General features: G+C 28.3%; 1 protein-coding gene and 1 pseudogene across 1 annotated transcript; one reads left to right on the forward strand and one right to left on the reverse strand.

The window, feature by feature from the left end:
- LOC126353970 (NADH-ubiquinone oxidoreductase chain 5-like) overlaps positions 1-21695 on the reverse strand; it is a 70092-nt pseudogene extending 48397 nt beyond the window's left edge.
- On the forward strand, positions 7313-8726 carry LOC126353969 (NADH-ubiquinone oxidoreductase chain 5-like). The gene has a single exon (XM_050003275.1). The coding sequence runs from the start codon at positions 7846-7848 to the stop codon at positions 8239-8241; it is 396 nt and encodes a 131-aa protein (XP_049859232.1). The 5' UTR covers positions 7313-7845; the 3' UTR covers positions 8242-8726.
- Positions 21696-22582: the final 887 nt, after the last annotated feature.

The following is a 22582-nucleotide window of genomic DNA, read 5'->3' on the forward strand; positions in this document are numbered from 1 at the left end:
TATTTATTTTAACTAACTCCTTAAATTATCTTAGATAATCACTTAATAAATAAATTTACTGAAGTTCTTTCAATTACAATTGGTATAAATCTGTGGTTTGCTCCACAGATTTCTGAGCATTGTCCAAAGAATAATCCAGGTCGATTTATTGTGAATGTTCCTTGATTTAACCGACCTGGCGTTGCATCAATTTTAACCCCTAATGCAGGAACTGCTCATGAGTGTAGAACATCTGATGCTCTTGTTAATACTCGTACTTCTGTATTTATTGGTAGGATTGTTCGGTTATCTACATCTAGTAGTCGGAATCCATCATTTTCTAGGTCTTGTTCTGGTGTTATATAAGTGTCAAATTCTACGTCTATGAAGTCTGAATATTCATATCTTCAATATCATTGTCGTCCAATGGTTTTAATTGTAATTATTGCATCTACTGAATCATCAAGTAAATATAATAGTCATAATGATGGAAGGGCAATAAAAATTAATGTAATTGCTGGTAAAGCTGTTCAGATTGTTTCAATTAAATGTCCATGAAGTATATTACGGTTAGTATAGGCAATAAATAATATATAACTTAGGGCATAACCTACAATTACTGTAATTAATAATAATACGACCATAGTATGATCATGAAATGATAATTGCTCCATTAATGGTGAAGCTCCATCTTGAAGAGATAAATTTGATCATGTTGCCATTAATAAATATTTTCTAATAAAAGGTCAAACCTTTATTTGTAGAGCTTAAATCTACTGCACTAATCTGCCATATTAGAATCTAGAGATTAATGGTAATTCTGAGTAACTATGTTCTGCAGGAGGGTTATTTTGTAGTCATTCTGTTGATCTTCTTATGTTAGCTCTAAATATAATTGCTCGGTTTGTAATCATTCTTTCTCATATAATTACAATGAATATAATGATTCCTACAATAGAAATTGTAGACCCAATTCTTGATACTACGTTTCATGATGTATATGCGTCTGGGTAGTCAGAGTATCGTCGAGGTATTCCTGCTAATCCTAGGAAGTGTTGAGGAAAGAATGTTAAATTTACTCCAATGAATATAATTGTAAATTGGATTTTTAATCATGTATTATTTATAGTTAATCCTGTAAATAGTGGATATCATTGAATGACACCTCCTATAATTGCAAATACTGCTCCTATAGATAATACATAATGAAAGTGGGCTACTACATAATATGTATCATGTAATACAATATCAAGTGATGAATTTGCTGATACTAATCCTGTTAATCCACCAATTGTAAATAGGAAAATAAATCCTAGAGCTCATAATAATGGTGGATTGAACTTGAATTTAGTTCCATATAATGTAGCTAATCATCTAAATACCTTAATTCCTGTAGGTACAGCAATAATTATTGTTGCTGATGTAAAATATGCTCGTGTGTCAACTTCCATTCCTACTGTAAATATATGATGTGCTCATACAATAAATCCTATTAGTCCAATTGATAGTATAGCATAAATTATACCTAATGTTCCAAATGATTCAATTTTTCCTCTTTCTTGACATACAATATGTGAAATAATTCCGAACCCCGGTAGAATTAAAATATAAACTTCTGGGTGTCCAAAGAATCAAAATAGATGTTGATATAGAATTGGGTCACCCCCTCCTGCAGGGTCAAAGAATGATGTATTTAAATTTCGATCTGTTAATAATATAGTAATAGCTCCTGCTAAAACTGGAAGTGAAAGAAGGAGAAGTAATGCTGTAATAGCTACAGATCATACAAATAAAGGTGTTTGATCTAAAGTTATACTTTCTGATCGTATATTAATTGCTGTTGTAATGAAATTCACTGCACCAAGAATAGATGATACACCTGCTAAGTGCAGTGAAAAAATAGCTAGATCTACAGATGCACCCCCGTGTGCAATAGCTCCTGCTAGAGGAGGGTAAACTGTTCATCCTGTACCAGCACCATTAGCTACTATAGAAGATGTAAGAAGAAGGGTTAGTGAAGGTGGTAGTAATCAAAAACTTATATTATTTATTCGTGGAAATGCTATATCTGCTGCACCAATTATTAGTTCTTTTATATAGTTTTTTGTTTGTCTTTCTATATTTAATGATGATGTTTTGTTGGGGTGACATGAAGAATAGATAAACTCTTCATTATTATATCATTTATTTATGTTTGTTATTTTGATCCTTAATTTATGATCATAAGATTAAGTTACCTTAGGGATAACAGCGTAATTGTTTTTGAGAGCTCATATCGACAAAGCAGATTGCGACCTCGATGTTGGATTAAGAAAAATTTTGGGTGCAGGAGCCCAATGATTAGGTCTGTTCGACCTTTAAATTCTTACATGATCTGAGTTCAGACCGGCGTGAGCCAGGTCGGTTTCTATCCTAAGATTGTTAATCCATATTAGTACGAAAGGACCATATGGTTAAAATATTTTTTGTTATATTGATTAATATTAATTTATTTACTATTTTGACAGATTAATGTGTTGAATTTAGAATTCATTTATGTAGATTTTTTCTACAAATAGTATTGATACTTTATGATTTATTTATATTTATTTTGAATTTTCTTTTATTGGTTATTTGTGTTTTAATTAGTGTTGCCTTTTTAACTTTATTAGAGCGTAAGGTTTTAGGTTATATTCAGATTCGAAAGGGTCCAAATAAGGTAGGTTTTGTTGGAATTCCTCAGCCATTTAGAGATGCTATGAAGTTAATTTGTAAGGAGCAGCCAATTCCTATTATATCTAATTACCTACTTTATTATTTTTCCCCTGTTTTTAATTTAATGATTTCTTTAGCCGTTTGAGTAATTTTTCCTTATTTAACTTATATGTGTTCTTTTTCTTATGGATTTTTATTTCTTTTATGTTGTACTAGATTAGGTGTTTATACTGTTATAATTGCTGGTTGATCTTCTAATTCAAATTATTCATTATTAGGTTCTCTTCGTTCTGTTGCTCAAACAATTTCTTATGAAGTTAGTTTAGCTTTAATTTTATTGTCTTTAATTATTTTAATTGGTAGTTTTAATATGTTTGATTTTATAAACTATCAGCTTTATTGTTGATTTATTATTATTTCTTTTCCTTTAGCTTTAGCTTGTTTTGCTTCTTGCTTAGCTGAAACTAATCGTACTCCTTTTGATTTTGCTGAAGGGGAATCTGAGTTAGTTTCAGGATTTAATATTGAGTATGGTGCGGGTGGTTTTACTTTAATTTTTTTAGCTTAATATACTAGAATTGTCTTCATAAGAATGTTATTGGCTTTAATTTTTTTGGGCGTTGATTTTTATTCTTTTATATTTTTTATTAAGCTTGCTATTATATCTTTTGGTTTTATTTGGGTTCGTGGAACATTACCACGGTTCCGTTATGATAAATTAATGTACTTAGCTTGAAAAAGTTTATTACCTTTATCTTTGAATTTTTTTATTTTCTTTGTTGGTTTAAAGATTTTATTTATCTCATTTGTTTAGTGAAATTTTTTGAGAAAAGTTAATAGAAGAGTTAAACTTCTAATTTTATGTTTTCAAAACATATGCTTTTCCTAAGCTAATTAACTTTATTCCTTAATTAATTTATCTCATGCGTTTGCGACATGGACATTAATTAAGAAATATGTGAAGTAAATAATTGTTAAGATTTGACCTGTTATAATATAAGGTTCTTCAACAGGTCGTTTACCAATTCACGTTAGTAAGCATACAACAACTACTATAATTCAGAATAAAATTTGATTAATAGGGTAAAATTGAATGCCTCGGAATGGTGTTTTATTATAAAATGGTAAAATTATTAAGATTCTAATTGATAAAAATAATGCAATAACACCTCCTAACTTATTAGGGATAGATCGTAGAATTGCATATGCAAATAGGAAATATCATTCTGGTTGAATGTGAACTGGTGTTACTAATGGGTTGGCAGGTACAAAGTTATCTGGATCTCCTAATAGGTAAGGATTAATTAAACATAGTATAATTAATAATGATGTTATTATTACAAATGTAATAGAATCCTTAAAGGTAAAGTATGGATGGAATGGAATTTTTTCAATATCTCCATTTAGTCCAAGAGGATTATTAGATCCTGTTTGGTGAAGAAAAAATAAATGAATTGCTGCTATAGCAGCAATAATAAATGGTAATACAAAATGGATTGTGAAGAATCGATTTAATGTTGCATTATCAACAGCGAATCATCCTCATACTCATTGGACTAAATCTGTTCCTAAGTATGGGATTGCTGATAATAAATTAGTAATTACTGTTGCACCTCAAAAAGATATTTGGCCTCAGGGTAAGACATATCCTATAAATGCAGTTGCTATAACTAAAAATAAAATCACTGTACCAATTATTCAGGTATGTATATATATATATAAGATCCATAGTAAATTCCCCGTCCTACATGTAAGTAAATACAAATAAAAATATAGATGCTCCATTTGCGTGTAAGGTTCGGATAATTCAACCATTATTTACGTCTCGGCAGATGTGTACTACACTACTGAATGCTATTTCAATATTTGATGTATAATGTATAGCTAAAAATAGTCCAGTTACGATTTGAATTACCAAACATAACCCTAATAGGGATCCAAAATTTCATCAAAATGAAATATTTGTTGGGGCAGGTAAGTCAATTAAAGAGTTATTAATAATTTTAATTAAAGGATGTCTTAATCGTAAGGGTTTATTCATTAGTAATTATCTTATTTTACGAATAGGTCCCTGATTAATATTGGTGATTTTAACAACTGCTAGTAGTGCTAAAAATAAATAAATTATTATTATTATTGTAATAATGAATGTTGGTCTATTATATAATTTTTCTAAAGATATTGTTATTTCTTGATAATTGATTGAATTATCAATATTTATAGTTTCGGTGTTTTTGAAAAAGTCTATAAATATAGATATATCTAGAATAATTAATATTAATATGATAAATACTCACATTATTAATGTAATAATTATAGTGATTGATTTAGGCTGAAATATTTCGTTTGATGCAATTCTTGTAATGTAAATAAATAATACTAGTATACCACCAAGAAATGTTAAAAATAAAATATATGATAATCAATATCTTTCTATTATTGTTCCTGTTATTAATCCAACTAGGAAGGTTTGAAGGATAATAAAAAGCATTATTGATATTGGGTGTCTTAATTTAATAAAATTAATATTTATTACATTTGATAATGATATAATTATTATTTTGATCATTTCAGGGGTTAGTTTATTTAAAATACCGGTTTTGGGGACCGATGATGGAAGCTTTTCCACCTCTGAAGTTTTAAAAGTGGGGGCTGGACTTATTTCCGGTTTACAAGACCGGCGTTTTTTTTAAACTATTAAAACTAATGTTTATATTCTCTATTTTTACTTCTTTATTGATTTATTTTGCTGGTGTTTATGTTTTTTCTTCTAAACGTAAACATTTATTAATGGTTCTTTTGAGATTAGAATATATTGTTCTTTCTTTATTTATGTTAGTTATTGTTTTTCTTATTGAGTTTGATTATGATTATTTTTTTCCTGTTATTTTTATAGTTTTTTCTGTTTGTGAGGGTGCTTTAGGTCTTTCTATTTTAGTTTCAATAATTCGTTCTCTAGGTAATGATTTTTTTAATTCTTTTGGTTTATCTTTATGTTAAAGTATTTATTTATAACTATTTTTTTGATCCCTCTTTGTTTATTAAATAATTGTTGATGGTTGGTTCATTCTTTAATGTTGCTGTCGGGTTTTGTTTCTATAATTTGTGTTTATTCATATGCTGATTTGAATATAATAAGATATTATTTTGGTATTGATTATTTTTCTTTTAGTTTAATTTTACTTAGTTTTTGGATTTGTTCTTTAATAATCACTGCTAGAGGTTCAGTTTATTTAAGTTCATATCATTCTAATTTTTTTGTTTTTATGGTTTTGATTTTAATAATTATGCTTTATTGTTCATTTGCTAGATTATGTCTTCTTTCTTTTTATATTTTTTTTGAGGCTAGATTAGTTCCTACTTTACTTTTAATTTTGGGTTGGGGTTATCAACCTGAGCGTTTGCAGGCTGGTGTTTATTTAATTTTTTATACTTTGGTTGCTAGATTACCTTTATTATTAGTTTTATTTAAGGTTTATGATTTTTCTAATACTTTATATTTTCCTTTCTTGGTTGATTTCGGTTCTTATTATTTTATGTTTTATGTATTTATAATTTTGGCTTTTTTAGTTAAGATACCTATGTTTTTGGTTCATTTATGACTTCCTAAGGCTCATGTAGAGGCCCCTATTTCAGGTAGAATAATTCTTGCTGGTGTTTTATTAAAGTTAGGTGGTTATGGTATTTTTCGTGTTATAAAGGTTATTTCTTATTTGGGTTTAAAGTTTAATTATTTTTGATTGTCTTTAGGTTTATCTGGGGGTGTTATTGTAAGATTTATTTGTTTTCGTCAGGTTGATTTAAAGTCTTTAATTGCATATTCTTCTGTTGCTCATATAAGAATGGTTATTGGTGGATTGATGACTATGAATTGATGAGGTTGTGTAGGTTCTCTTTCTCTAATGGTTGGTCATGGTTTATGTTCTTCTGGTTTATTTTGTTTATCTAATATTATTTATGAACGTTTAGGTAGACGAAGATTATTAATTAACAAGGGTATAATTAATTTGATGCCAAGAATGGCTTTATGATGATTTCTTTTAAGATCATCAAATATGGCTGCTCCTCCTTCTTTAAATTTGGTAGGTGAAATTAGATTATTAAATAGAATTATATCTTGATCTTCTTTTAGATTCTTTGCTTTGATTTTTTTATCTTTTTTTAGAGCTGTTTATACTTTGTATATATATTCTTATTCTCAGCATGGGAATTATTATTCTGGTGTTTATACTTGTTCTCTTGGTTATTTTCGTGAATATCATCTTTTACTTTTACATTGATTGCCTTTAAATATTCTCTGTTTAAAGGGTGAATATTTCTTTGTTTAGTTTGCTTAAGTATTTTAATTAAAAATATTGTTTTGTGGAATCAATGATATGAAGTTTTTCATCTTAGGCCGTGAATTTATTTTCTATTTGTTCTTTGAGTTTTTTTTCTTTGTTTATTTCGAGAACTATAATTTTTATTTTAGGTATTTATTATTTAATAATTGATTATAGAGTTTTTGTTGAGTGAGAGCTTTTCAATTTAAATGGTTCTATAGTTGTTATAACTTTAATTTTGGATTGAATATCTCTTATTTTTATATCTTTTGTTATATATATTTCTTCTTTGGTTATTTATTATAGAGAGGATTATATATCTGGTGAAAAGAATATAACTCGTTTTATTATTATTGTTTTAATATTTATTCTTTCTATAGGTTTTTTAATTATTAGTCCTAATTTAATTAGAATTTTATTAGGTTGAGATGGTTTAGGTTTAGTTTCTTATTGTTTAGTTATTTATTATCAAAATGTAAAATCTTATAGTGCTGGTATATTAACTGCACTTTCTAATCGTATTGGTGATGTTGCTATTTTAATTTCTATTGCATGAATGTTAAATTTTGGTGGTTGAAATTATATTTATTATTATGATTTTATTTCTAATTCTTTTGAAATAAAGCTCATTACTATATTAATTGTTTTAGCAGCTATAACTAAGAGAGCTCAGATTCCTTTCTCTTCATGACTTCCTGCTGCTATAGCAGCTCCTACTCCTGTTTCTGCTTTAGTTCATTCTTCTACTCTTGTTACTGCTGGTGTTTATTTATTAATTCGTTTTAGACCAATATTCGATACTTATAATTGTGGTTGATTTTTACTTTTAATTGGTTGTATAACTATATTTATGGCTGGATTGGGTGCTAATTTTGAGTTTGATTTAAAGAAGATTATTGCTCTTTCTACTTTAAGACAACTTGGTTTAATAATAAGAATTTTGGCTATAGGTTATCCAAAGCTTGCATTTTTTCATTTATTGGCTCATGCTTTATTTAAGGCATTATTATTTATATGTGCAGGTTCAATAATTCATAATTTGAAGGATTCTCAGGATATTCGTTTTATAGGATCAATTGTTAATTTCATACCTTTAACTTCAGTTTGTTTTAATGTTTCTAGTTTATCTTTGTGTGGAATACCTTTTTTAGCGGGATTTTATTCAAAGGATTTAATTCTTGAGATGGTTTGTTTAAGACGAATTAATTGTTTAATTTTTTTTCTTTATTTTTTTCTACTGGTTTAACTGCTTCTTATTCTTTTCGTTTGTTTTATTATTCAATATCTGGTGATAATAATTTTTATTCTAGATTTTCTTTTGATGATAAGGGTTATTATATTTCATTTGGAATAATTGGTCTATTGTTTGTTGCTGTTTTTGGTGGTAGTCTTTTATCTTGATTAATTTTTCCTATTCCTCATGTGATTGCTTTACCTTATTATTTAAAGTTTTTAACTATTACAGTTGTTATTTTAGGTGCTTATTTAGGTTATCTTATTTCTAATTTTGATTTTTCCCATAATTTATTTTCTTTAAGTATTCTTTCTTTTGTTAGATTTGCTGGTTCTATATGATTTATACCTTTTCTTTCAACTAAGTTTATTAGATATATTCCTTTAAAAATAGGTTATTATTCATCTAAGTCATTTGATTATGGTTGAGGTGAATTACTTGGTGGTCAAGGTTTATATAGATTATTTATTTATTTAATTGGTTATATTCAAGGTTGATATGATTCTAATTTCAAGATTTATCTTTTAACTTTTATTTTTTGAATATTTATTTTGGTAATATTGTTTTTCGTTTACTTAAATAGCTTATAATTAGAGCGTGACACTGAAGATGTTAAGGAAGTATTTTTACTTTTAAGTATTTATAAATATAGATATATTATTTTTACAGTGAAAATGTAATGTTTTATTTAAACTATATAAATTTTAGAAATGTTAACGGAGTTTAACCGCTAATATAAAAAGTTAGCAGCTTTCATATTGGCTTTACATTTCCTTAATTGGAACTATTATAGTTCAATTATATTATTAACAGTAATACGCCTCTTTTTGGCTTCAATTAATAAGAATAAGGGTAGTACATACCAATCTTCCAGGTCGAAACTGACTGCAATATTTCGCTTCTTATTCTATTTAAGGTTGATTGATAATATCAATACTTTTTGAATGCAACCCAAATGTTATATTTAACTACAACCCTTTATTCTGCTCATTGTAATGCTCCTTGGTTTCATTCATGGTATAGTCCTCCTAATAGAACTAGAATAAAAAATATTGTTGATACTGTTCAGATTATAATGTCTGAAGTTTTAAAAATAATTACAATTGGTAGAATTAGTGCAATTTCTACATCAAAAATTAAAAAGATTACTGCGATTAGGAAGAATCGTATTGAGAATGGTATTCGTGCTGATCTTTTTGGATCAAACCCACATTCAAATGGTGATCTTTTTTCTCGATCATTAATTAATTTTTTTGATAGTGTTGTTGCCAGGATTATAACAATTATTGGAATAATAAATCTAATGAAAACTCTTGTTGATAGAATTAGAATTGTTTTTCTTGATTTATATCAAGCTTTCTGATTGGAAGTCAAATGTACTATTTACACTAGAAAAACAATTATCTACCTCATCAATAAATAGAGATATATAAGAATAATCATACTACGTCTACGAAGTGTCAGTATCATGCTGCTGCTTCAAATCCAAAGTGATGTCTTGGTGAAAATTGATTTATTGAGTGTCGAAGTAGACATGTTGATAAAAAGATTGTTCCAATAATTACGTGTAAACCATGGAATCCTGTTGCAACAAAGAATGTTGATCCATAAACTGCATCTGCAATGGTAAAAGGTGCTTCTCAATATTCATATGCTTGAAGTATTGTAAAGTATAGTCCTAATAACACTGTGAAGAATAATCCTTGTAGTGCTTGAGTATGATTAGATTCCATTAAACTATGATGTGCTCATGTTACTGTTACTCCTGATGCTAAAAGAATAGCTGTATTAAGTAACGGAATTTGTATAGGGTTAAAGGGTTGAATTCCTATTGGAGGTCATAGTATTCCTAGTTCAATTGTTGGTGCTAATCTTCTTCTAAAGAATGCTCAAAAAAAAGAAACGAAAAATAATACCTCTGATGCAATAAATAAAATTATTCCTCATCGTAATCCAATTGATACAAATCCTGTATGTAATCCTTGATATGTTCCTTCTCGTACTACATCTCGTCATCATTGAATTATAGTTAGTAGGGTAATTCCAAATCCAATTATGAATAAGTTAATATTAAATAGGTGGAATCATTTTGCTAGTCCTAATACTAGGACTATTGCTCCAATTGCTCCTGTTAATGGTCAAGGTCTATAGTCTACTAAGTGGAATGGGTGGTTTGAGTGAGTTGTTAACATAGGTTTAATATACTTCTCTAGAATATAGAGTTCTTAGAATTGAGAAAACATAGGCTTGAATTATTGCTACTGCTGATTCTAGAATTAATAGAAGTATTTGTCCAATAATTAGTAATGAGATTAAGTTTATTGCTATAGATGGTCCTGTGTTTCCTAATAAGGTTAATAATAAGTGTCCTGCAATTATATTTGCTGCCAACCGTACTGCTAATGTACCTGGTCGAATAACATTACTAATTGTTTCAATTAGTACTATAAATGATATTAATGCAGGCGGTGTACCTTGTGGTACAAGGTGTGTAAATATATGATTAGTATGGTTAATTCATCCAAATAATATAAATCTTAGCCATATAGGTAGGGCAATTGCAAATGTTAATGCTAAATGTCTTGTTCTAGTAAAAATATAAGGGAATAATCCTATGAAATTGTTAAATAATATTATAATAAAAATGGAGATGAAAATGAATGTTGTTCCATTAAATGATTTTGGTCCAAGAAGTGTTTTAAATTCATTATGTGAGGTTAAATTTAGTTTATTTCAGATTATGTTAATTCGTGATGGTGTAAGTCAAAATAGTGATGGGATTAATAATAGTCCTAGAAATGTTCTAGTTCAATTTAATGATAAATTAAAGATGTCAGTTGATGGGTCAAATGTTGAGAATAGATTTGTTATCATTTTCAATTTAAGTTTTTTATTTCAATTGTTCCTTTTTCTGCTCTTTTAATAAGGTTAGGTTTAAATGAGAAGAAGTTTATTTGATTAAACAAGATTAATGTAGCTGAAAATATAATGAATAGTGAGAATCATATAAGAGGGGATATTTGAGGGATTTGGATATAATTTCCCCATCAGAAGTAGTCGTTAATTTACTATTATTTGGTTTAAGAGACCATTACTTACTTTCAGTCATCTGATGAATTTCAAGGTGTACTAATTTTTTTTAGTTACTTTAGATTGACACTCTAATGTTATTTATTTTAACTAACTCCTTAAATTATCTTAGATAATCACTTAATAAATAAATTTACTGAAGTTCTTTCAATTACAATTGGTATAAATCTGTGGTTTGCTCCACAGATTTCTGAGCATTGTCCAAAGAATAATCCAGGTCGATTCATTGTGAATGTTCCTTGATTTAACCGACCTGGCGTTGCATCAATTTTAACCCCTAATGCAGGAACTGCTCATGAGTGTAGAACATCTGATGCTCTTGTTAATACTCGTACTTCTGTATTTATTGGTAGGATTGTTCGGTTATCTACATCTAGTAGTCGGAATCCATCATTTTCTAGGTCTTGTTCTGGTGTTATATAAGTGTCAAATTCTACGTCTATGAAGTCTGAATATTCATATCTTCAATATCATTGTCGTCCAATGGTTTTAATTGTAATTATTGCATCTACTGAATCATCAAGTAAATATAATAGTCGTAATGATGGAAGGGCAATAAAAATTAATGTAATTGCTGGTAAAGCTGTTCAGATTGTTTCAATTAAATGTCCATGAAGTATATTACGGTTAGTATAGGCAATAAATATTATATAACTTAGGGCATAACCTACAATTACTGTAATTAATAATAATACGACCATAGTATGATCATGAAAGAATGATAATTGCTCCATTAATGGTGAAGCTCCATCTTGAAGAGATAAATTTGATCATGTTGCCATTAATAAATATTTTCTAATAAAAGGTCAAACCTTTATTTGTAGAGCTTAAATCTACTGCACTAATCTGCCATATTAGAATCTAGAGATTAATGGTAATTCTGAGTAACTATGTTCTGCAGGAGGGTTATTTTGTAGTCATTCTGTTGATCTTCTTATGTTAGCTCTAAATATAATTGCTCGGTTTGTAATCATTCTTTCTCATATAATTACAATGAATATAATGATTCCTACAATAGAAATTGTAGACCCAATTCTTGATACTACGTTTCATGATGTATATGCGTCTGGGTAGTCAGAGTATCGTCGAGGTATTCCTGCTAATCCTAGGAAGTGTTGAGGAAAGAATGTTAAATTTACTCCAATGAATATAATTGTAAATTGGATTTTTAATCATGTATTATTTATAGTTAATCCTGTAAATAGTGGATATCATTGAATGACACCTCCTATAATTGCAAATACTGCTCCTATAGATAATACATAATGAAAGTGGGCTACTACATAATATGTATCATGTAATACAATATCAAGTGATGAATTTGCTAATACTAATCCTGTTAATCCACCAATTGTAAATAGGAAAATAAATCCTAGAGCTCATAATAATGGTGGATTGAACTTGAATTTAGTTCCATATAATGTAGCTAATCATCTAAATACCTTAATTCCTGTAGGTACAGCAATAATTATTGTTGCTGATGTAAAATATGCTCGTGTGTCAACATCCATTCCTACTGTAAATATATGATGTGCTCATACAATAAATCCTATTAGTCCAATTGATAGTATAGCATAAATTATACCTAATGTTCCAAATGATTCAATTTTTCCTCTTTCTTGACATACAATATGTGAAATAATTCCGAACCCCGGTAGAATTAAAATATAAACTTCTGGGTGTCCAAAGAATCAAAATAGATGTTGATATAGAATTGGGTCACCCCCTCCTGCAGGGTCAAAGAATGATGTATTTAAATTTCGATCTGTTAATAATATAGTAATAGCTCCTGCTAAAACTGGAAGTGAAAGAAGGAGAAGTAATGCTGTAATAGCTACAGATCATACAAATAAAGGTGTTTGATCTAAAGTTATACTTTCTGATCGTATATTAATTGCTGTTGTAATGAATTTCACTGCACCAAGAATAGATGATACACCTGCTAAGTGCAGTGAAAAAATAGCTAGATCTACAGATGCACCCCCGTGTGCAATAGCTCCTGCTAGAGGAGGGTAAACTGTTCATCCTGTACCAGCACCATTATCTACTATAGAAGATGTAAGAAGAAGGGTTAGTGAAGGTGGTAGTAATCAAAAACTTATATTATTTATTCGTGGAAATGCTATATCTGGTGCACCAATTATTAGTGGAACAAGTCAATTACCAAATCCACCAATTATAATAGGTATTACTATAAAGAAAATTATTACGAATGCGTGAGCTGTAATAATAACATTATAAATCTGGTCATCCCCAATTAGAGATCCGGGTTGGCCAAGTTCAGCACGAATAAGTATTCTTATTGATGTTCCTACTATTCCTGCTCATGCTCCAAATATGAAGTATAAAGTACCAATGTCCTTATGGTTTGTTGAGAATAATCATTTTTGCGGTAAGATGGCTGAATTTTAGGTGGTAGACTGTAAATCTACTTATGAGATGTTTTCTCTCTTATCATATTTAGGTCTTATATTCAATTATGATTCTAGACTGCAATTCTAGAGGTGTAAAATTTTACTAAGGCCTAAAAGATTATTCTTTTAATTATAACTTTGAAGGTTATTAGTTTGATTAACTTAAGTCCTTAGTATAATGAAATTAAGGTTGATGTTGAAATCAATCCTATTGTTGAAATTATTACTGTTATAGGAAGAATGATTCTTGATTTTTGGGACTTTATCTTTATAGATCACGAATTTTCTGTGTATGATATAATTAGAGCTGAGAATCTAATACGTATATAGTAGTAGAGTGTAATTGTAGTTAATACAACTATAATAGTTATAATAGTTGTTATATTGTTTTCTATTAATGATTGTATTACAATTCATTTTGGTAAGAATCCAAGGAATGGTGGTAGTCCACCTAAAGATAATAAAGATAAGAATATTATGAATTTAATTTCGGTTTTTATATTTCTGGCTGAATAAATTTGATTTATGAAAAATAAATTTATTTGCTTAAATAATAAAACTATAATTAATCTTAATAGTGAGTAAATAATGAAGTATAGTTCTCAGATGTTTTCTCTGACTGTTAATGATCTAATTATTCAACCTAGATGTCTGATTGATGAATATGCTAAAAGTTGTCGTAAGGATGTTTGATTTAAACCTCCTATTGCCCCAATAATAATTCTTAAGATAATAATTGTTCAAATAAAAGTTCTTAATTGAATACAATAAGATAAGACCATTATTGTGGCGATTTTTTGTCATGTTATTAATGTTAAACAATTATTTCATCTTGATGCTCCTATAACTTCTGGAAATCAGAAATGGAAAGGTGCAGCTCCAATCATTAATAATAGTCTAGATCTAATTATTATTGATGGGATAAATTCTGTTTCCCATCCCATGGGATATTTTATTTGAATCAGCAAAATTGAAAATAATAATATTGTCGATGCTATTGCTTGGACAATAAAATATTTAATTGATGATTCATTTATTATTATATTTTTATTTCTTGTTAGGAGTGGAATAAATGAAAGTAAGTTGATCTCAAGTCCTATTCAAACCCCAAATCAGGAATTTGATGAAATGGACAGGATCGTTCCTATCATTAATGTTGATAGGAAGAGAAGTTTTGTAGAGTTGTTGGTCATTAAAAAGGAGAGGATTGATACCTCTATAAATGGGGTATGAACCCATTAGCTTGTTTAGCTTACCTTTTTACATTAAGGTGTATGATGCACGTTAGTTTTTGATACTAAAGGAGGTAGTTTAATTCTATCTTATGTAATTTTAATGAAGGTAATTTTATTTACTTTATTTACCCTATCAAGGTAACCCTTTAATCAGGCACTTCATTTATTTAATATATAAATCGAAAGTTTTTTTTTAAATTCTTTTATGTATTATTTTGTTTAATTAGGATTAATTTATCCTGCTCATTTTATTTTTTATATATATATATATAATAAATAATTTATATTAATATATTACATTTAATTGAAATTAAAGTATTATAAGTTCATCTTACCATTATCAATTGATTATTTTAATGCAATTATTTACCTAGGATTATAGCTACTTATGTTTTTAGCTTAAAATAGGTTATTGTAATATAATATATATAATAATATGTAATTTAATATTAAATATTATTATAATTGGATATAATAAATAAAATTATTAATTTAAATATAAAATATTATAATTAATATAGTGTCAGTATCATGCTGCTGCTTCAAATCCAAAGTGATGTCTTGGTGAAAATTGATTTATTGAGTGTCGAAGTAGACATGTTGATAAAAAGATTGTTCCAATAATTACGTGTAAACCATGGAATCCTGTTGCAACAAAGAATGTTGATCCATAAACTGCATCTGCAATGGTAAAAGGTGCTTCTCAATATTCATATGCTTGAAGTATTGTAAAGTATAGTCCTAATAACACTGTGAAGAATAATCCTTGTAGTGCTTGAGTATGATTAGATTCCATTAAACTATGATGTGCTCATGTTACTGTTACTCCTGATGCTAAAAGAATAGCTGTATTAAGTAATGGAATTTGTATAGGGTTAAAGGGTTGAATTCCTATTATAATTGGTGGATTTGGTAATTGACTTGTTCCACTAATAATTGGTGCACCAGATATAGCATTTCCACGAATAAATAATATAAGTTTTTGATTACTACCACCTTCACTAACCCTTCTTCTTACATCTTCTATAGTAGATAATGGTGCTGGTACAGGATGAACAGTTTACCCTCCTCTAGCAGGAGCTATTGCACACGGGGGTGCATCTGTAGATCTAGCTATTTTTTCACTGCACTTAGCAGGTGTATTATCTATTCTTGGTGCAGTGAATTTCATTACAACAGCAATTAATATACGATCAGAAAGTATAACTTTAGATCAAACACCTTTATTTGTATGATCTGTAGCTATTACAGCATTACTTCTCCTTCTTTCACTTCCAGTTTTAGCAGGAGCTATTACTATATTATTAACAGATCGAAATTTAAATACATCATTCTTTGACCCTGCAGGAGGGGGTGACCCAATTCTATATCAACATCTATTTTGATTCTTTGGACACCCAGAAGTTTATATTTTAATTCTACCGGGGTTCGGAATTATTTCACATATTGTATGTCAAGAAAGAGGGAAAATTGAATCATTTGGAACATTAGGTATAATTTATGCTATACTATCAATTGGACTAATAGGATTTATTGTATGAGCACATCATATATTTACAGTAGGAATGGATGTTGACACACGAGCATATTTTACATCAGCAACAATAATTATTGCTGTACCTACAGGAATTAAGGTATTTAGATGATTAGCTACATTATATGGAACTAAATTCAAGTTCAATCCACCATTATTATGAGCTCTAGGATTTATTTTCCTATTTACAATTGGTGGATTAACAGGATTAGTATTAGCAAATTCATCACTTGATATTGTATTACATGATACATATTATGTAGTAGCCCACTTTCATTATGTATTATCTATAGGAGCAGTATTTGCAATTATAGGAGGTGTCATTCAATGATATCCACTATTTACAGGATTAACTATAAATAATACATGATTAAAAATCCAATTTACAATTATATTCATTGGAGTAAATTTAACATTCTTTCCTCAACACTTCCTAGGATTAGCAGGAATACCTCGACGATACTCTGACTACCCAGACGCATATACATCATGAAACGTAGTATCAAGAATTGGGTCTACAATTTCTATTGTAGGAATCATTATATTCATTGTAATTATATGAGAAAGAATGATTACAAACCGAGCAATTATATTTAGAGCTAACATAAGAAGATCAACAGAATGACTACAAAATAACCCTCCTGCAGAACATAGTTACTCAGAATTACCATTAATCTCTAGATTCTAATATGGCAGATTAGTGCAGTAGAATTAAGCTCTACAAATAAAGGTTTGACCTTTTATTAGAAAATATTTATTAATGGCAACATGATCAAATTTATCTCTTCAAGATGGAGCTTCACCATTAATGGAGCAATTATCATTCTTTCATGATCATACTATGGTCGTATTATTATTAATTACAGTAATTGTAGGTTATGCCCTAAGTTATATATTATTTATTGCCTATACTAACCGTAATATACTTCATGGACATTTAATTGAAACAATCTGAACAGCTTTACCAGCAATTACATTAATTTTTATTGCCCTTCCATCATTACGACTATTATATTTACTTGATGATTCAGTAGATGCAATAATTACAATTAAAACCATTGGACGACAATGATATTGAAGATATGAATATTCAGACTTCATAGACGTAGAATTTGACACTTATATAACACCAGAACAAGACCTAGAAAATGATGGATTCCGACTACTAGATGTAGATAACCGAACAATCCTACCAATAAATACAGAAGTACGAGTATTAACAAGAGCATCAGATGTTCTACACTCATGAGCAGTTCCTGCATTAGGGGTTAAAATTGATGCAACGCCAGGTCGGTTAAATCAAGGAACATTCACAATAAATCGACCTGGATTATTCTTTGGACAATGCTCAGAAATCTGTGGAGCAAACCACAGATTTATACCAATTGTAATTGAAAGAACTTCAGTAAATTTATTTATTAAGTGATTATCTAAGATAATTTAAGGAGTTAGTTAAAATAAATAACATTAGAGTGTCAATCTAAAGTAACTAAAAAAATTAGTACACCTTGAAATTCATCAGATGACTGAAAGTAAGTAATGGTCTCTTAAACCAAATAATAGTAAATTAACGACTACTTCTGATGGGGAAATTATATCCAAATCCCTCAAATATCCCCTCTTATATGATTCTCACTATTCATTATATTTTCAGCTACATTAATCTTGTTTAATCAAATAAACTTCTTCTCATTTAAACCTAACCTTATTAAAAGAGCAGAAAAAGGAACAATTGATATAAAAAACTTAAATTGAAAATGATAACAAATCTATTCTCAACATTTGACCCATCAACTAACATCTTTAATTTATCATTAAATTGAACTAGAACATTTCTAGGACTATTATTAATCCCATCACTATTTTGACTTACACCATCACGAATTAACATTATCTGAAATAAACTAAATTTAACCTTACATAATGAATTTAAAACACTTCTTGGACCAAAATCATTTAATGGAACAACATTCATTTTCATCTCAATTTTTATTATAATATTATTTAACAATTTCATAGGATTATTCCCTTATATTTTTACTAGAACAAGACATTTAGCATTAACATTTGCAATTGCCCTACCTATATGGCTAAGATTTATATTATTTGGATGAATTAACCATACTAATCATATATTTACACACCTTGTACCACAAGGTACACCGCCTGCATTAATATCATTTATAGTACTAATTGAAACAATTAGTAATGTTATTCGACCAGGTACATTAGCAGTACGGTTGGCCGCAAATATAATTGCAGGACACTTATTATTAACCTTATTAGGAAACACAGGACCATCTATAGCAATAAACTTAATCTCATTACTAATTATTGGACAAATACTTCTATTAATTCTAGAATCAGCAGTAGCAATAATTCAAGCCTATGTTTTCTCAATTCTAAGAACTCTATATTCTAGAGAAGTATATTAAACCTATGTTAACAACTCACTCAAACCACTCATTCCACTTAGTAGACTATAGACCTTGACCATTAACAGGAGCAATTGGAGCAATAGTCCTAGTATCAGGACTAGCAAAATGATTCCACCTATTTAATATTAACTTATTCATAATTGGATTTGGAATTACCCTACTAACTATAATTCAATGATGACGAGATGTAGTACGAGAAGGAACATATCAAGGATTACATACAGGATTTGTATCAATTGGATTACGATGAGGAATAATTTTATTTACTGCATCAGAGGTATTATTTTTCGTTTCTTTTTTTTGAGCATTCTTTAGAAGAAGATTAGCACCAACAATTGAACTAGGAATACTATGACCTCCAATAGGAATTCAACCCTTTAACCCTATACAAATTCCATTACTTAATACAGCTATTCTTTTAGCATCAGGAGTAACAGTAACATGAGCACATCATAGTTTAATGGAATCTAATCATACTCAAGCACTACAAGGATTATTCTTCACAGTGTTATTAGGACTATACTTTACAATACTTCAAGCATATGAATATTGAGAAGCACCTTTTACCATTGCAGATGCAGTTTATGGATCAACATTCTTTGTTGCAACAGGATTCCATGGTTTACACGTAATTATTGGAACAATCTTTTTATCAACATGTCTACTTCGACACTCAATAAATCAATTTTCACCAAGACATCACTTTGGATTTGAAGCAGCAGCATGATACTGACACTTCGTAGACGTAGTATGATTATTCTTATATATCTCTATTTATTGATGAGGTAGATAATTGTTTTTCTAGTATAAATAGTACATTTGACTTCCAATCAGAAAGCTTGATATAAATCAAGAAAAACAATTCTAATTCTATCAACAAGAGTTTTCATTAGATTTATTATTCCAATAATTGTTATAATCCTGGCAACAACACTATCAAAAAAATTAATTAATGATCGAGAAAAAAGATCACCATTTGAATGTGGGTTTGATCCAAAAAGATCAGCACGAATACCATTCTCAATACGATTCTTCCTAATCGCAGTAATCTTTTTAATTTTTGATGTAGAAATTGCACTAATTCTACCAATTGTAATTATTTTTAAAACTTCAGACATTATAATCTGAACAGTATCAACAATATTTTTTATTCTAGTTCTATTAGGAGGACTATACCATGAATGAAACCAAGGAGCATTACAATGAGCAGAATAAAGGGTTGTAGTTAAATATAACATTTGGGTTGCATTCAAAAAGTATTGATATTATCAATCAACCTTAAATAGAATAAGAAGCGAAATATTGCAGTCAGTTTCGACCTGGAAGATTGGTATGTACTACCCTTATTCTTATTAATTGAAGCCAAAAAGAGGCGTATTACTGTTAATAATATAATTGAACTATAATAGTTTCAATTAAGGAAATGTAAAGCCAATATGAAAGCTGCTAACTTTTTATATTAGCGGTTAAACTCCGTTAACATTTCTAAAATTTATATAGTTTAAATAAAACATTAAATTTTCACTGTAAAAATAATATATCTATATTTATAAATACTTAACAGTAAAAATACTTCCTTAACATCTTCAGTGTCACGCTCTAATTATAAGCTATTTAAGTAAACGAAAAACAATATTACCAAAATAAATATTCAAAAAATAAAAGTTAAAAGATAAATCTTGAAATTAGAATCATATCAACCTTGAATATAACCAATTAAATAAATAAATAATCTATATAAACCTTGACCACCAAGTAATTCACCTCAACCATAATCAAATGACTTAGATGAATAATAACCTATTTTTAAAGGAATATATCTAATAAACTTAGTTGAAAGAAAAGGTATAAATCATATAGAACCAGCAAATCTAACAAAAGAAAGTATACTTAAAGAAAATAAATTATGAGAAAAATCAAAATTAGAAATAAGATAACCTAAATAAGCACCTAAAATAACAACTGTAATAGTTAAAAACTTTAAATAATAAGGTAAAGCAATCACATGAGGAATAGGAAAAATTAATCAAGATAAAAGACTACCACCAAAAACAGCAACAAACAATAGACCAATTATTCCAAATGAAATATAATAACCCTTATCATCAAAAGAAAATCTAGAATAAAAATTATTATCACCAGATATTGAATAATAAAACAAACGAAAAGAATAAGAAGCAGTTAAACCAGTAGAAAAAAAATAAAGAAAAAAAATTAAACAATTAATTCATCTTAAACCAACCATCTCAAGAATTAAATCCTTTGAATAAAATCCCGCTAAAAAAGGTATTCCACACAAAGATAAACTAGAAACATTAAAACAAACTGAAGTTAAAGGTATGAAATTAACAATTGATCCTATAAAACGAATATCCTGAGAATCCTTCAAATTATGAATTATTGAACCTGCACATATAAATAATAATGCCTTAAATAAAGCATGAGCCAATAAATGAAAAAATGCAAGCTTTGGATAACCTATAGCCAAAATTCTTATTATTAAACCAAGTTGTCTTAAAGTAGAAAGAGCAATAATCTTCTTTAAATCAAACTCAAAATTAGCGCCCAATCCAGCCATAAATATAGTTATACAACCAATTAAAAGTAAAAATCAACCACAATTATAAGTATCCAATATTGGTCTAAAACGAATTAATAAATAAACACCAGCAGTAACAAGAGTAGAAGAATGAACTAAAGCAGAAACAGGAGTAGGAGCTGCTATAGCAGCAGGAAGTCATGAAGAGAAAGGAATCTGAGCTCTCTTAGTTATAGCTGCTAAAACAATTAATATAGTAATGAGCTTTATTTCAAAAGAATTAGAAATAAAATCATAATAATAAATATAATTTCAACCACCAAAATTTTACATTCATGCAATAGAAATTAAAATAGCAACATCACCAATACGATTAGAAAGTGCAGTTAATATACCAGCACTATAAGATTTTACATTTTGATAATAAATAACTAAACAATAAGAAACTAAACCTAAACCATCTCAACCTAATAAAATTCTAATTAAATTAGGACTAATAATTAAAAAACCTATAGAAAGAATAAATATTAAAACAATAATAATAAAACGATTTATATTCTTTTCACCAGATATATAATCCTCTCTATAATAAATAACCAAAGAAGAAATATATATAACAAAAGATATAAAAATAAGAGACATTCAATCCAAAATTAAAGTTATAACAACTATAGAACCATTTAAATTGAAAAGCTCTCACTCAACAAAAACTCTATAATCAATTATTAAATAATAAATACCTAAAATAAAAATTATAGTTCTCGAAATAAACAAAGAAAAAAAACTCAAAGAACAAATAGAAAATAAATTCACGGCCTAAGATGAAAAACTTCATATCATTGATTCCACAAAACAATATTTTTAATTAAAATACTTAAGCAAACTAAACAAAGAAATATTCACCCTTTAAACAGAGAATATTTAAAGGCAATCAATGTAAAAGTAAAAGATGATATTCACGAAAATAACCAAGAGAACAAGTATAAACACCAGAATAATAATTCCCATGCTGAGAATAAGAATATATATACAAAGTATAAACAGCTCTAAAAAAAGATAAAAAAATCAAAGCAAAGAATCTAAAAGAAGATCAAGATATAATT

Source organism: Schistocerca gregaria, chromosome 3, assembly GCF_023897955.1.
Source record: "Schistocerca gregaria isolate iqSchGreg1 chromosome 3, iqSchGreg1.2, whole genome shotgun sequence".
Classification (NCBI taxonomy): domain Eukaryota; kingdom Metazoa; phylum Arthropoda; class Insecta; order Orthoptera; family Acrididae; genus Schistocerca; species Schistocerca gregaria.

What these genes read in the sequence shown, in the direction of transcription:
- LOC126353969 (XM_050003275.1), top strand. Translation starts at nt 7,846, where the DNA reads ATGGCTGGATTGGGTGCTAATTTTGAGTTTGATTTAAAGAAGATTATT.